Here is a 12,813-nt window from a genome sequence, read left to right on the forward strand (position 1 = left end):
GGTCAGAGGAATTTGAGCCCGAGACCCGCCGAGGCAGGAATCGAACCCCGGTCCCGGGCCAGAGCTCTGCATCAAGGTCTGCCGCTCTAACCATTGAGCCACACTTCTCCACAAGAACAAGAAGTGGAAAAATTAAGAATTATGGGTCATACTCCTCTGTGAAGCTAAACGGAAAAACAGCTCAAGGTTTTGGCATATGATCAAAAGATTAAAGAATCCAGACCATCTCGGTTTAAATTCCAACATAACGGAGGAAGCATGGATACATTACCTCTTCAAGCATTTCAACAACACATTTGCTGACAACAGGGAGTATCTTGAAGAAGTACAGACAATAGGGCCCAGCAAAGTAGTTTGCAGAGAAAAAACAAGAAACGACTACATAATGGTAACTTTTCAAGACCCAGACCCAAGAGGAATCGAGCAACCTCCATGCATAGATAATTTATGACTAGATTCAGGTTTTTCTACCTCTGCTGAGATTGACCCCACTCCACTCACAAATCAAGGGGAAATCAAGAGACAAATAGCTAGGGGCAGACCGACAGGTGCCACTGGTCCAAACGGAATCACACCAATGTTATCTAAATCAGACGCTGAATTTTGGTCTGTAGCACTAACCCCGGTTTTCAGAAATATAAAGGACACATTGACATTACCGGAGTCCTGGTTTGGATCAGAACTAAGCCCAATTTTCGACAGGGCAGTAGGAAACTTCAAAATCACTACCGCCTTATTGCCCTCATAGACGTGGAGGCCAAGTATTTTGCAGGAACCATATTGGAGGAGTTAACAACATGGGCTTCTGACAAACCCGCCCTCCCTATTAATCAAACAGGCTTCTGCCAGGGTCAAGAAACCGTTGCAAACATCATGGCCTTGACCCTGTTGATGGATGCAGCAAAAGAGACCAAACCTCCCCTTTACCTGTGTTTCATTGATTATACTGCCGCTTTTTATCACATCAATTGAAATATACTCTGGCGGAAACTGGCAAAAAACAACTCTTAGACCAAATGATACTACTGCATACAAACACCTGGATTAGGGTTAAATTAGGAGCAGGAACACACCTCTCCAAACAGATTTCAACAACAAAAGGGCTAAAACAGGGTTGTGTTCTAGCACCATTTTTATTTAACCTTTTCCTTGCGGACCCGTCAGGAGAACTTGACAACTGCCCCTGTCACACACAAAAACTAGGGAAAACTATACTGTCTAATCTGTTGTACGCGGACGACCTGGTTTTAATCAGTCGAACTGCGATCGGCCTTCAACATCTTTTGAATGCAACTCACACCGTCTCGAAAAGGAACCAATTGCAAATAAATGTTGCCAAAACTAGTCATGGCAGTCGATTATCAGAAAAAAAAGAAACCCATCTGGCATTTAAACAGACAAGGGCTGGACTTGGTAATCACCTATAAATATCTGGGTGTAATCTTGGACCACAAGAACACCAAGCCTCAACTAGAATCCTTGCGAGGGAAGGGAACCGTGACTTGTTTGACGATAAAATCTCTAAAGGTCAAGCTCCCCGACTTAACGCTTAATCCGCTGCTCCAGGTCCTGCAAGCAAAGCTACAACCGACCCTTACATACGGGAGTGAACCCCTTCAAGGAAAGGTTTCAGCACTATTGGACATTGTGATAGCAAACTCATATAGGGCAATCTTCAATCTGCCAAGATATGTTTCTCCAGCACAAATCCGGCTTGAATTTGGTCTGTTAAAACAAACACTGGAAAGACGGGGCATGTATCTCACTACGTGGCACAAGATTCGGAGTGCTGAGGTGTGGTTTAAACTCACACTTATAGGAAGAGCTGCTTCGCCAACGAAAATCCTCTGCCAGAGACTACTTATTTGATTCACTCCAAATCTTGGGACTATCAGACCTCTGGGACACCTCTACTGATCTTTTGACTTTTAAAAAAATCAGTACGTATCATTTCCTCTAATGAGGACAAGACACTATCCAAAAGAGTGCATGGCTGGATCACACTCTGCGACTGCAGTACTGCAGCCTCAAGAGTATCTTACCATCGGAATGAATCTAAAGACAAAATAAAAGTTTTTAAAACTACGCCTAGGTGTAATTCCAGCTGCCCCTCTTCTCCCGCCCTGGGAAAGAAAAAACTCTCTGCAACTCTGCCGCTTGTGCAAAGCTGGCAAGGAACTCTGTATCCGTTCCAAACTAAAGGACCTGAGGTACGATTTATTGCGTCCATCGTTCAAACTACATGGTGTCCAAACATGTAGGCAGGCGGTCAAACTGTGCTTCAACCCCAGCAAAACAAAATTAAATTGTCAGGTTACAAAAAATGTTGAACTAGTGGCGAAAAGACAGAAAGAGCACGTTCTCCGCAGATTAATGAAAAAGCCGGACTGAAAATTTTAGCTATGTTCTAATTGTTTTGTAAAGGTTTTAATTAACCATGTACAAATACAAATTATTACCAGTGTATATGTGGAGTGAGTGTTTTGTTTACACCCCTCACTCTTTTTTCGTTGTTTTTTTTTTTTTTTTTTTTTTATTTAATGAGCACAGCGCAGTTTTCACGGACACTGCCCTATGCAATGCAATAGGTGTTGCTTTTGGTATTGTAAATAACAATGGCTTTCAATTTTTTTAAAGGCATTGCCATTTACAATACCACTAGGTCCAAAATTCGCAGTTGCGAGACCTATTGCTTTGTAAATGCTTGTTCTCTTTAGATCATAGCATGGAACTCAGTGGAGAAATTAGGAGTTTGTGTTGTGGCTTTGTAGATTCATGCATGGCTTTTGAACTGGCTGCCAGGGTATGACTTTGTAAATGGTTGATTGGAATATATCTCTGGGACTCATTAATTCTTAATCCAATACATTACTTTAAAATGGCAAAGGTAAAGCTAAACTTCACAGGCTGTCTTACTTAAGTGTATGCCATCATTTAACAGTTTAAAACAGAGCAGTCTGCTTGCTCCAGCCGTGCCTTCCCTATAGCTTACTGACTTGTCAAATAAATTAAAGGAAAGTAATTTTCTGCAAGGATAGGAGGGCTTAATGTGTCATGTTCACTATATGCAGAACATGGGGATATGATGGAACATACCCTAATCAGACTCCAAATTAAGTTGGTGGCAGTGCATGGGTATTACCTTGACAATTATCTCACAGCAAAACTAGATAAAACAAATAATCTTTTTTGGCTAGAAATGCAGGAGCAATTATTGTCAGCTTTCAGGAAACTGTGGAGAGAGTTGATTCTTATAAGAATTTAGGTATAACTTTTTAGCTTCTCAATTCAATTTGGGCTGAGCATCTTAAACAAACATCCACCTGGTCCATGATGGCTTAGCAAAGTTCATCTTCGACTATAACAGGTTATCCACCTACCCCACTTTTATTAGCGTTTATAAATAAATACCCCCCCACGCACCCCCAGCAGAAGACGACGTACATGGTTGAATGTTTAGTCTGTTGACACGTAGTTTACTGAGAATTTGTGAGCCGTGACTTAATATTAAAGATTCAGGTAGCTGTTTGTGAATTGGAGTTAATATCATGGAATACAGATGCTAAGATGTAGCCACTCCTTGATTACAGGAGATCAAACTAAAATCGCTTTCCTCTATTGAAATGAGATGCAAACGTCAGAAATAATATGGCCAAATGAGGTTAAAGCCAAATAAATCTTTGTAAAAGACTGCATACTGACTTTGCTGGTAAACAGCAATTAATGTTTCCTTTCCGAATGGGCATTCTGGTGCTTATCTATGCGGATCTGTAAAAGATGACATTGGGGCTAGTTAGCAAGCGGAACTTGTCCCCCCTCACCGTGAATTGAATTCCTTGGTCAATGATGACATTTCCTATATGTGGGTTTTTTCCAGCCTAGCGGAGTTTAGTTTCTGAATTAATATAAACCATTTGCTTTCCATTGCAGGTTTGGTAGTTGTAATTCAGGCTAAGGAAAGGAAATGTATATGGACTTTGCTCATATCATGATTGATTATAAAATCTTTATTTGGGAAGCATGATGGATTATCTTGTTCATCTGCAATGATGCTTTTAACTGATATATGTTTTGGGGATTTTCCAGGCGGTTTTGTTCACTTATTTTCTGTGTAAACATGTTTTTATCTGATGGTTTTATAAATTGTGCTATTTTTTTATGATGTATTTTTATTAGTTTGGCAAACGCTGTATAAGTTAGCATATTTCATCCAGAATAAAAGCACTATGTTGAGTATGGATGAATCTTCAAAGATTGATATAGAACTTTTTCTTCTTCTTTTACACCCCCTCCATTGACATTATCTTGGTTATCTTAAGCCATTTTTATCTAAACCGAAACTGTATGTGTAAAAACATCAGAAGTTAGTTGCTATATATTTAATGCTATGCATTAAAGCATTCTTGCTGCCTTTCAATATAGAATAAAGGTTGAATTAGTTTGTTCTGGTTCTTTTAGCAGTAGTGGCAGCAGCGGCGGGAGTCACCCAAGTAGTCGCAGCAGCAGTCGAGAGAACAGTGGAAGCGGGAGTGTTGGTGTCCCCATCGCTGTTCCTACCCCATCTCCGCCCAGTGTATATCCAGGTAAGCAAGCCATTGGCTCTGCCTCTCATTTTCAAGATTTACTTTCATATGCGCTTGGCAATATTGCAACTGTTAATCCTGAGAATACAAAAGTTTTCTATCTCAGCACTTAGTCCTTGTTGGTCCGGTGCATTTAATATCAGAGATGTGAACATCACTGTTAGCAGCTCTCCTGTTGAGTTCTTGAGTAACACAGATAACATCATCTGCATTGATATTAAAGATGGTGGCTGCATTGTTTTAAATGCATGGGAACCATCACTGACCTGAAACGTCATTTTCAGTAATCACTAAGGAGAGAAGCAGTCAAACTTCCCTTTCTTCCCATCCTCATTGGTTGTTGATAATGCTGTAAGTACAGTCATGCCGTACAGTAATTCGTCCCAACATTGTCACTATATTCATTGCAAGTTCATTTTCATATCATACTTTCATTCCTGTATCACGTGTGGATGCTAGATTGATAAACACTTAATAACTAACACGAAGTATGCAAAAAAGCATGTCTACCCAGCTAACATGATCTCCTAATTAACTTCACCTCTTCCTCCTCTTTCCACCTAGCCCCTGCTGGCTCTGCTGGCACTCCTCCCATTCCTGTTACTTCTGCTCCTGCCCCTACCCCTCTTGCTCCTGCTACTGCCCCCACCACAACTACCCCAGATGCTGCTGCTACAGGAGCCCAGGCCCTTGCTGAGGGCTTCGCCTCTCCAACTCCCCCTGCTGTATCTTCCGCTCCTTCTTCAGGTGAGTTTTGTCTGGTCTATGTCCCAATGGGCCTGGAAATGTGAGCTGGCAGTAGTTATTGGCCTACATGCTGCTTGATTCTGTGGGTTAACTAGTTTCTTGCATGTATGTGTACAGTAACAATTCGTTTACTTTACTGCGCTGCCACTGCCCTATTTCCAGTAAACCTGAAAAGTGGTTTCTCTGGTGCTTTAAAGTTATGCTTGCTAGTTCTAAGAACACTTATCAATATGGTTTCTAGTAAAGGAAAGAATCATAGAAATTTGCATCAATAGCTCTTCTTCAATATTTATAAAAACTGAACATCTCTTCCGATGTGTGACGTCACAGGAAACACCTTTTACAAATATAAAATGCTCTTTCAAAAATAAACAATATAAAATTGCCTATTTCGAAGCATTTCCTGTCACTGCACCATGGCTTTGTTCACACATGCAGGAACTTAATAGCAGACAAAACCTTGTCTGCTCCAAGCCTCTTAGCAGAGACAACTATTGGAAAGAGTTTCATATGGAGAAGCATAGACCTGATTCCAAAGGGCACCATGGTTCATCCATGATGCCTTGCATACCCAAACTCTATTCTGAAATTCAACGTGGAGCTTTGCTGATTTCTTTACTGATAATACTTAATTTTGATAGTGACTCATAGATGCCTTTGGTTGCTGAGATTTAGTATGCAAGGATTGTTGTCTCGGGTGAAGAGTCTATAGACAACTGACCTTTCAACCAACTAAGTGGGTAAGACTGTAGGTATGGGGCCAGCTGAAAGACAAACTCCCTTTAGACCACTTTACCGCACTAAGCGAAATAACGTGATGGTGAAACTCTGAGGTAAAACTCCCTTAACATGACACCGAATCAGTCTTTAGCACTGGGAATATATATATTCAAACGCATCTGTGTTTGAGCCCTTCTTAAGGCTGGGACTGTCTTGCCATTTGAAGAATTATCCTAAAGAGGAACTGCCTCTCTTGTCCGAAGGGACAATTAGCATGTACTTGTAAAAGGCAAATTCTTTATTCGATCATACCTAAAGAGGAGCCTATTGGAAAAGAAACCCCAATCCTCTATTATGACAGTGTGGTAACTTGATGTTGGACGACCCTTATCCTTGAGTTCACATCGATATGCATCCGCTCGACATTTAGGATGCATCAACTGGAACATCTCAGTTAATTTCTAAAAGACCCACTATGCAGATCATGGGAAAGCCAGTACAAACCGATTTTAAATCCCCTGCTGCCCTATTTGCAAAGCTGATTCTATTGCAGCCTTCCTAATAGACCATTAGGATCCTGCAGCATTGTAAGTCATACAGTATACATCGAGATTTGTCCTTCACAGGAAGTGAACTGTGGATATTCAAAAGGGTTATTCGTGTCTAGTACAATAATCTCAGTTGTAGGCAAGTGTAAAGGGTCAGTCTTCAAAAGGTTTCTAGATTGCATGTAGTTTAGCTCGGCTCATGTTTGAGTGCACTGCTTTCCATAGTCAGACACTGTTGACTCCCAAGAATCTGCCTCTGTTTTTAATCCTTCAGACTAAGATTATACTTTATTGAGAAGGAAAGTAATTGCTGATGGAGAACCATTGTTGCGAAATGAAATAGATGAATGACAGGGCTCAGTGCCCCTTTCTTCAAAGAGGGAGTGATTAACTGATTGTAATTATCAGTGAACTTTGAAATGTTGCTGCGATCATCTACCTCAAAGTAACAGTATCAAATTCTTCTTCAATGAGTCCATTGCCTTACTGGCTGCATTTCTTGTATTTTTTCCTTTTAGTAGTAGGAGTTATAGCAAGATTGTGACCCCCTGGATGCATGCTTAATCTTTCTAATTCTGGATGTACATATGATAATGTTAAAGCTCTACTATTTTAAGGTGTTTGATCTTTGAAATTAATGTTTCCTGAAACTTGGCAAGAGATAATCAGTGTTCATGAGTTTAATGAGGGTACCCAAGAATGAGAATCAGAAGTCCATTGAAATGTTTTTCGATTGGTATGTGTATCAATTGTTATGGATATATTGCTGTTGTAGCCAGAAAAAGACAGAATGTGTAAATATTATTCCATACAATTATTTGAACGCGGTCATTTAAGTCTTTGTGTGAACAATAAAAGTGCACCTATACCCGTGGCTTAGCTATTGTCCTCTTCACCATTACAGAATGATCATTCCACGCCAGTGGAAACATTGCCAACACTGGCCCCACATTGCCAAAGATACATGGGTCTTCTCAGTGTTTAAGAATGTCTAGCTCTAAGGCTGCTATGGCAACAACCATCCAGAATGCCTTTGCCCCAAAGAAGCTATGATAATACCGCCACCTGCCCCAAATTTTGTCATGCTTGCTGGGGCAACCGCGTGCTTCATATATATATATAGGCTGTTCCTGCTGGGCACATCAATCCACCCCCTCCTCCACTCCACCCCGATGGAGGGGCTTCCCTTTGCAAGCAGTATTTGGCCACCAGTGTTGCCACACCGAGAAAAGTGTATTCCATTATCTGCCTACCCACATACTCAAACAGTACAACCTAGGGGATAAAGCCGATCTAGAGGCCAAGAACCGCAGAAAGCTCCCTCTCGATCTCCTGTCAAAAGACCAGTTTCCGGCATGACCTGACCATGTGGAAGAAGTCCACCTCCGCAAGGAACAACGGGCGCACTGGGCCTGAAGGACCCTGCCGGCTCGGAGGAGCTGCTGGGGAGTCATGTACGTAAGATGTACATAGCTAAACTGGACCATTTGGAGACGCACAGAGAATGCCACTTCTCTAAGTGCCAGTCTGGCCTCACACCACTCAATATCCTCCAGCGTGCCCACCCAGGCCTTCCACTTATGTGCAGTCCAGGGAAGCGATCTGGAGCAATAACTATAAGAGATCAGTAAATCTGGGAGGTGACTCCCTGCCAAGCCTCCCCATCAGTAGCTTGACCTCCAGTGGGCTGAATTCCGGAATTTGTGCACCCAGGTGAATATTAGCTGGCAAGGCGTGACACAACTGCAGGTGTTGGTGGAATTGATTGCGAGAGAGCTGGTATTGCGCCTGCATTGCATGGAACTTCTGTACGCTACCTCCTTGCCAGACATCACAAAGGAGAATGACGCCTATTCTGTTCTACCTTGCAAATCCCTTCATCCTGCAGTGTAATGTAACATGTCACCTGCCACAGTGGGGTTAGCCAGGTGAGTCTGTGTTCCCAGCCTTTAAAGTGGAACGCTGATTTCCAGCACAATAGAGCCAATCTGTGTACAGTCAAGGAGGGCCCAGGGAATCTGGGTCCCATAAAGCAGGCCCAGCAACCCATTCAAGCCCAGCAATGCCAGTTCCCCCCCGGTAAGTCGGGTCGTCCCACCCTCTGTTGAACCAGTATTTGATTGTAACCAGCTGTACAGCCAGCTAATGACCATAGAAGTCTGCCATCCCCATTCCCACATCGTAAGGGGAATGCATCCATGATAAAAGGGTGGCCACCTACCCAAAGAAAGGTGGCAACCCTCGATGCCACTTCCGTGAACCTTCGCCTAGGGATCAGGTGGGGAAAATTTGAAAAAATATACGGAAAAGCACAGCTAAACCGTCATTTTATAAAGGGCTACTCGCCCCAAGGCATCCAACGGCATAAGGCCCCACTACTGCACTTCCCTGCTCGTCCTGGCAACCAGTGGGGCTAGGTTAAGGCTCCAGGTCAAACCAGGGAGGCATGAAATATAGACCCCTAAATATTTGATGGACAGGCAGCGTATCAGGATAACGGCTTGACCAGGAACCACCTGCCCTTGTCTCCATCAATAGGTACCAATTCAAATTTGGATTCATTGACCCGGTGCCCAGAGGCGTCTAACATACAGATATAAGATTTCCATACAGCATGGCCCTGAGGTCTGCGAGTTCGCCCAGAATACCAAGATGTCATCAGCATATAGCGCTACACGTTCTTCCAGCCCCCTGCCCCCCATTCCCAGGACCATCCCCGCAATAAGCGAATGAGGTGTGCCGAGGGCTTAATCTCCAAGGCAAATAAAAGAGGGGGCAGGCTTGGTGGGTGCCTCTATGAATCGGGAAGTGCGGTGAAAGGGTCCCATTTACCCAGACCCAGGCGGGTGGGCAGGTGTAAAGGAGATAGAGGAGTCTACGAAAGTGAGGTCCCATTCCTGCCCTCTGCAACAACGCCTCTACGAAGGGCCCATCAACAATGTCAAAGGCCTTCTCGAAATCTACAAGGAGCAGCGCTGCAGGAGTTTTGTGAGGCAGTCGGCTGGAGAAAGGCGAACCTGGACCCTCCGGACACAGTGGCAAGTTCTCCTGTTTGGCATAAATCCACACTGATCCAGGTAGGGCAGAGTACGGTAGAGACTATTTATTCAAAACTTTTGAGAACACCTTAACGTCGACATTGATAAGAGTGATCGAACTGTATGAAGACCTAGTTTGGTGATCACAAAAATAGTTGCCGCGTCCAACTCTGGGGTGCTAGGAGGTGGGGAAGCAAGAGAGGCTGAATTCGCTGGAGAAACTCAATTAGAAATCCATTGGGACCCAGAGTTTTTCCCAAAGTCATGGCGGAGAGCGCTTCATCAATCTCATCAGCTGATCAACATCTTTAGCCAGTGAAGGTGGGATCGAGAGCAATGAAATATCCTGCATCACCAGGTGCGCAACCTCCTGAGGAGGCCGGGGTGTCCTTACTTATAGTGCACAGTAGTAGTCCACAAAGACCTGTGCCACTTCTGGAGCTGGTTCATGGAGGCAACCGTCTGTGTCACAAATCAAGGCAACCACTCTGGAGGCAGTGTCTCTAGTGGCCAGCTAGTAGAGGATCTACCTGGATGAATCCCCTTGCTCATATATACACCGTATCAATGCCCTCAAGCACAGTCTGGGCTGTTCTAGCAAAGACTTCCATAAACTAGACCTCACAAGCATCAACTGGCGGTCTGGGTCAACTTAGGATCGTAGATGCACTCGTCGCTCCAGGGAAAGTATCTGAGCCCCCAGAGACATTGTCTACAGCAGTTTGTACACCTCCTTAACCCCTACATACTCTCTTATTCCCCCGCCTAAGGTTGGGTTTGCTGCTGCCCAGAGCGAGCTGGCTGGGGCCACTGTGCCCTGGTACATCTCAACCAATCAATCAATCAATCAGTGGCTTATGAAGTGTGCTACTCACCCGTGAGAGTCTCAAGGCGCTTGGGGGGTGGGTGTGGGAGGGGGGGGGAGCTCCGGATCAGTCGAAGAGCCAGGTCTTGCGGTCCATCCTGAAGGTGTGTAGGGTTTGCAAGCTTCTGATGTTGAGGGGGAGCTCGTTCCAGGTCCTGGCTGCGATGTAGGAGAAAGCTCTCCCTCTTGTTCTGGTTCTGTGGATGCGGGGGACCCGGAGGTTCCTCTTGGGTACGTGGAAAGATAGTCTCTTGTTGAGGTATTTGGGTCTGATGTTGAGGGCTTTGAAGGTGACCCTCTTCCTGACAGGGAGCCAGTGGAGGTCTCGAAGGTGTTGGGTCACGTGTTCGTGGCGTGGGGTCCCGAGGACGAGTCTGGCGGCGGGATTTTAGATGGTCTGGAGTCTGTGTAGGACGTTGCCGTAGTCCAGTCTGCTAGTTATGAGTGCGTGGCTGACGGTCTTTCTGCAGTCGGAGGGAGGGGGAATCCATTTGAAGGTCTTGCGGAGGATGCGCAGGCAGTTGAAGCTAGTGGAAGAGACGGCGTTGACCTGGCAGTTCATGACGAGGGAGGAGTCGAGGATGATGCAGAGGTTGCCTGCGTGGTCTGTAGGGGTGGGTGGGTTCCCTAGGGCAGCGGGCCACCAGGAGTTGTCCCAGGCGGAGTTGCATGGTCCAAGGACGAGGACCGTTGTCTTTTCTGAGTTGAGCTTGAGGCAGCTGTCGTTCATCCAGGTTGCCACGTTTTTCATGCCCTCCTGGAAGCAGTGCCTGGTTTCTGCGGTGTTCTTCATGAGTGAGTGGATGAGTTGGGTATCGTCTGTGTAGGATATGATGCTGATCCCATGCTGTCTGACGATGGAGGCGAGGGGGGCCATGTAGATGTTGAAGAGCGTGGGGCTAAGTGATGAGCCATGGGGCGCTCCGCAGTTGAAGTCGGTGGGTTGGGAGAGGAAGGGCGGGAGTCTGATCCGCTGGCTTCTGCCAGAGAGAAAAGATCGGATCCAGTTAAGGATGAGCCCTTGTATCCCGGCGTCGTGAGGTCTGGCTGCAAGGGTGCGATGGGAGACTGTGTCGAAGGCCGCGGAGAGGTCAAGAAGAATGAGGGCCACGGTGTGTCCCTGGTCTAGTAGCAGGTGGATGTTTGTGGCGGCGAGGAGAGCGGTCTCGGTGCTGTGGTTGCTGCGGAATCCACACTGAGCGGCGTCTAGGATGGAGTTCTCTTCGATGAAGGTTGTCAGCTGAGTGTTCACGAGTCTTTCTGTGACTTTGGCTGTGAAAGGGAGGAGGGAGATGGGCCGGTAGTTTTTCAGGTCCGTTGGGTCGACTGTGGGCTTCTTGATGAGGGGTTCAACCTCCGCCCGCTTCCAGTCATCTGGGAAGATGCTGGACGTAAAGGAGGTGGTGACGGTCGGTTCCAGTTGGGGTGCAATGGCAGCCCTGTGGAATATGTGCGGTGGGCCGGGGTCCATGAGGGCTCCTGAGTGTGTTTCTGTGCATGATCGTGGTGATGTGTTCAATGGTAGCGGGTTCCCAAGTCGAGATCGTTGGCTGCTCGCCCTCGGTGCTGAGCTTGTCGCAGAGTTGCTGGGAGGGTGTAACGTCCGTGGCTTCGCTTGGATGCTTAGTGAGCTGCTGTATGACGCTGAACAGTTCCTTGGCATTGGTCATGTTGGCCTGGATTTTGTCCTTCATGAAAGTCTGTTTGGTGTCCCTGATGCGCTGGTGGTATTCCTTCAGGGTCTTCAAAATAAGAGTGGATCTCTGTTTCAACCAAGTCGGAGCAGTCTTGGTCAGTTAGATACCAGACGTTAGAGTGCCACATGGTTCGCTGGGGGAAATGTGCCGGGGGGGAGAGAGGGGATTTAGCGTAAGAAGGGGAGCATGGTCTGATGCACCTTGGAGAAGGAACACAATCCCAGTGAGTTGGAGAACGTCCGCTGCTCCGTAAGTTAGTTTTATAGGATCTGTTTTCTGAACTGCTTATTTTTTTTGGTTTAGCTTAGCGCAGTCTCCCGTCTTTTCGAAACTCGTGTGCGACCTTTTTCTTTGGTTTAGTTTAGCATGTCTTCTGGAGACCTTTTATGTTTAGTTTCACTTAGCCCGTCTCCTGTCTTTTGAAAATGTTGCTTTTTCTTCATTTGTAGTTTTAATCTTTATTTTGACTCGCTTTCTGTGTGTAAATAAACAAAATTAACATTTCGATATATGTGTAAACCATCTGTGAATTCTCATTAAATGCTTGGCATCTCCTTCCCACCGGAGTGAATAAACCTTCACAAGCCCTGGGCATCAAATACAAGAATAGTTTGT

General features: G+C 45.3%; 1 protein-coding gene across 11 annotated transcripts in view; it reads left to right on the top strand.

Annotated features, from left to right (window-relative positions):
* Nucleotides 1-12,813, top strand: part of ABI2 (abl interactor 2) — an 841,968-nt gene that overhangs the window by 623,284 nt on the left and 205,871 nt on the right. For 4 of the 11 annotated variants that reach the window (XM_078680274.1, XM_078680271.1, XM_078680275.1 and 1 more), the window contains 2 exons: nt 4,459-4,583; nt 5,148-5,330. In XM_078680274.1, the coding sequence (XP_078536400.1) occupies nt 4,459-4,583; nt 5,148-5,330 (308 nt within the window). The remainder of the gene's footprint in view (nt 1-4,458; nt 4,584-5,147; nt 5,331-12,813) is intronic. The other 7 variants (XM_078680278.1, XM_078680280.1, XM_078680276.1 and 4 more) reach the window with 3 other exon arrangements.

Source organism: Lissotriton helveticus, chromosome 3_1 (genome assembly GCF_964261635.1).
Source record: "Lissotriton helveticus chromosome 3_1, aLisHel1.1, whole genome shotgun sequence".
NCBI lineage: Eukaryota > Metazoa > Chordata > Amphibia > Caudata > Salamandridae > Lissotriton > Lissotriton helveticus.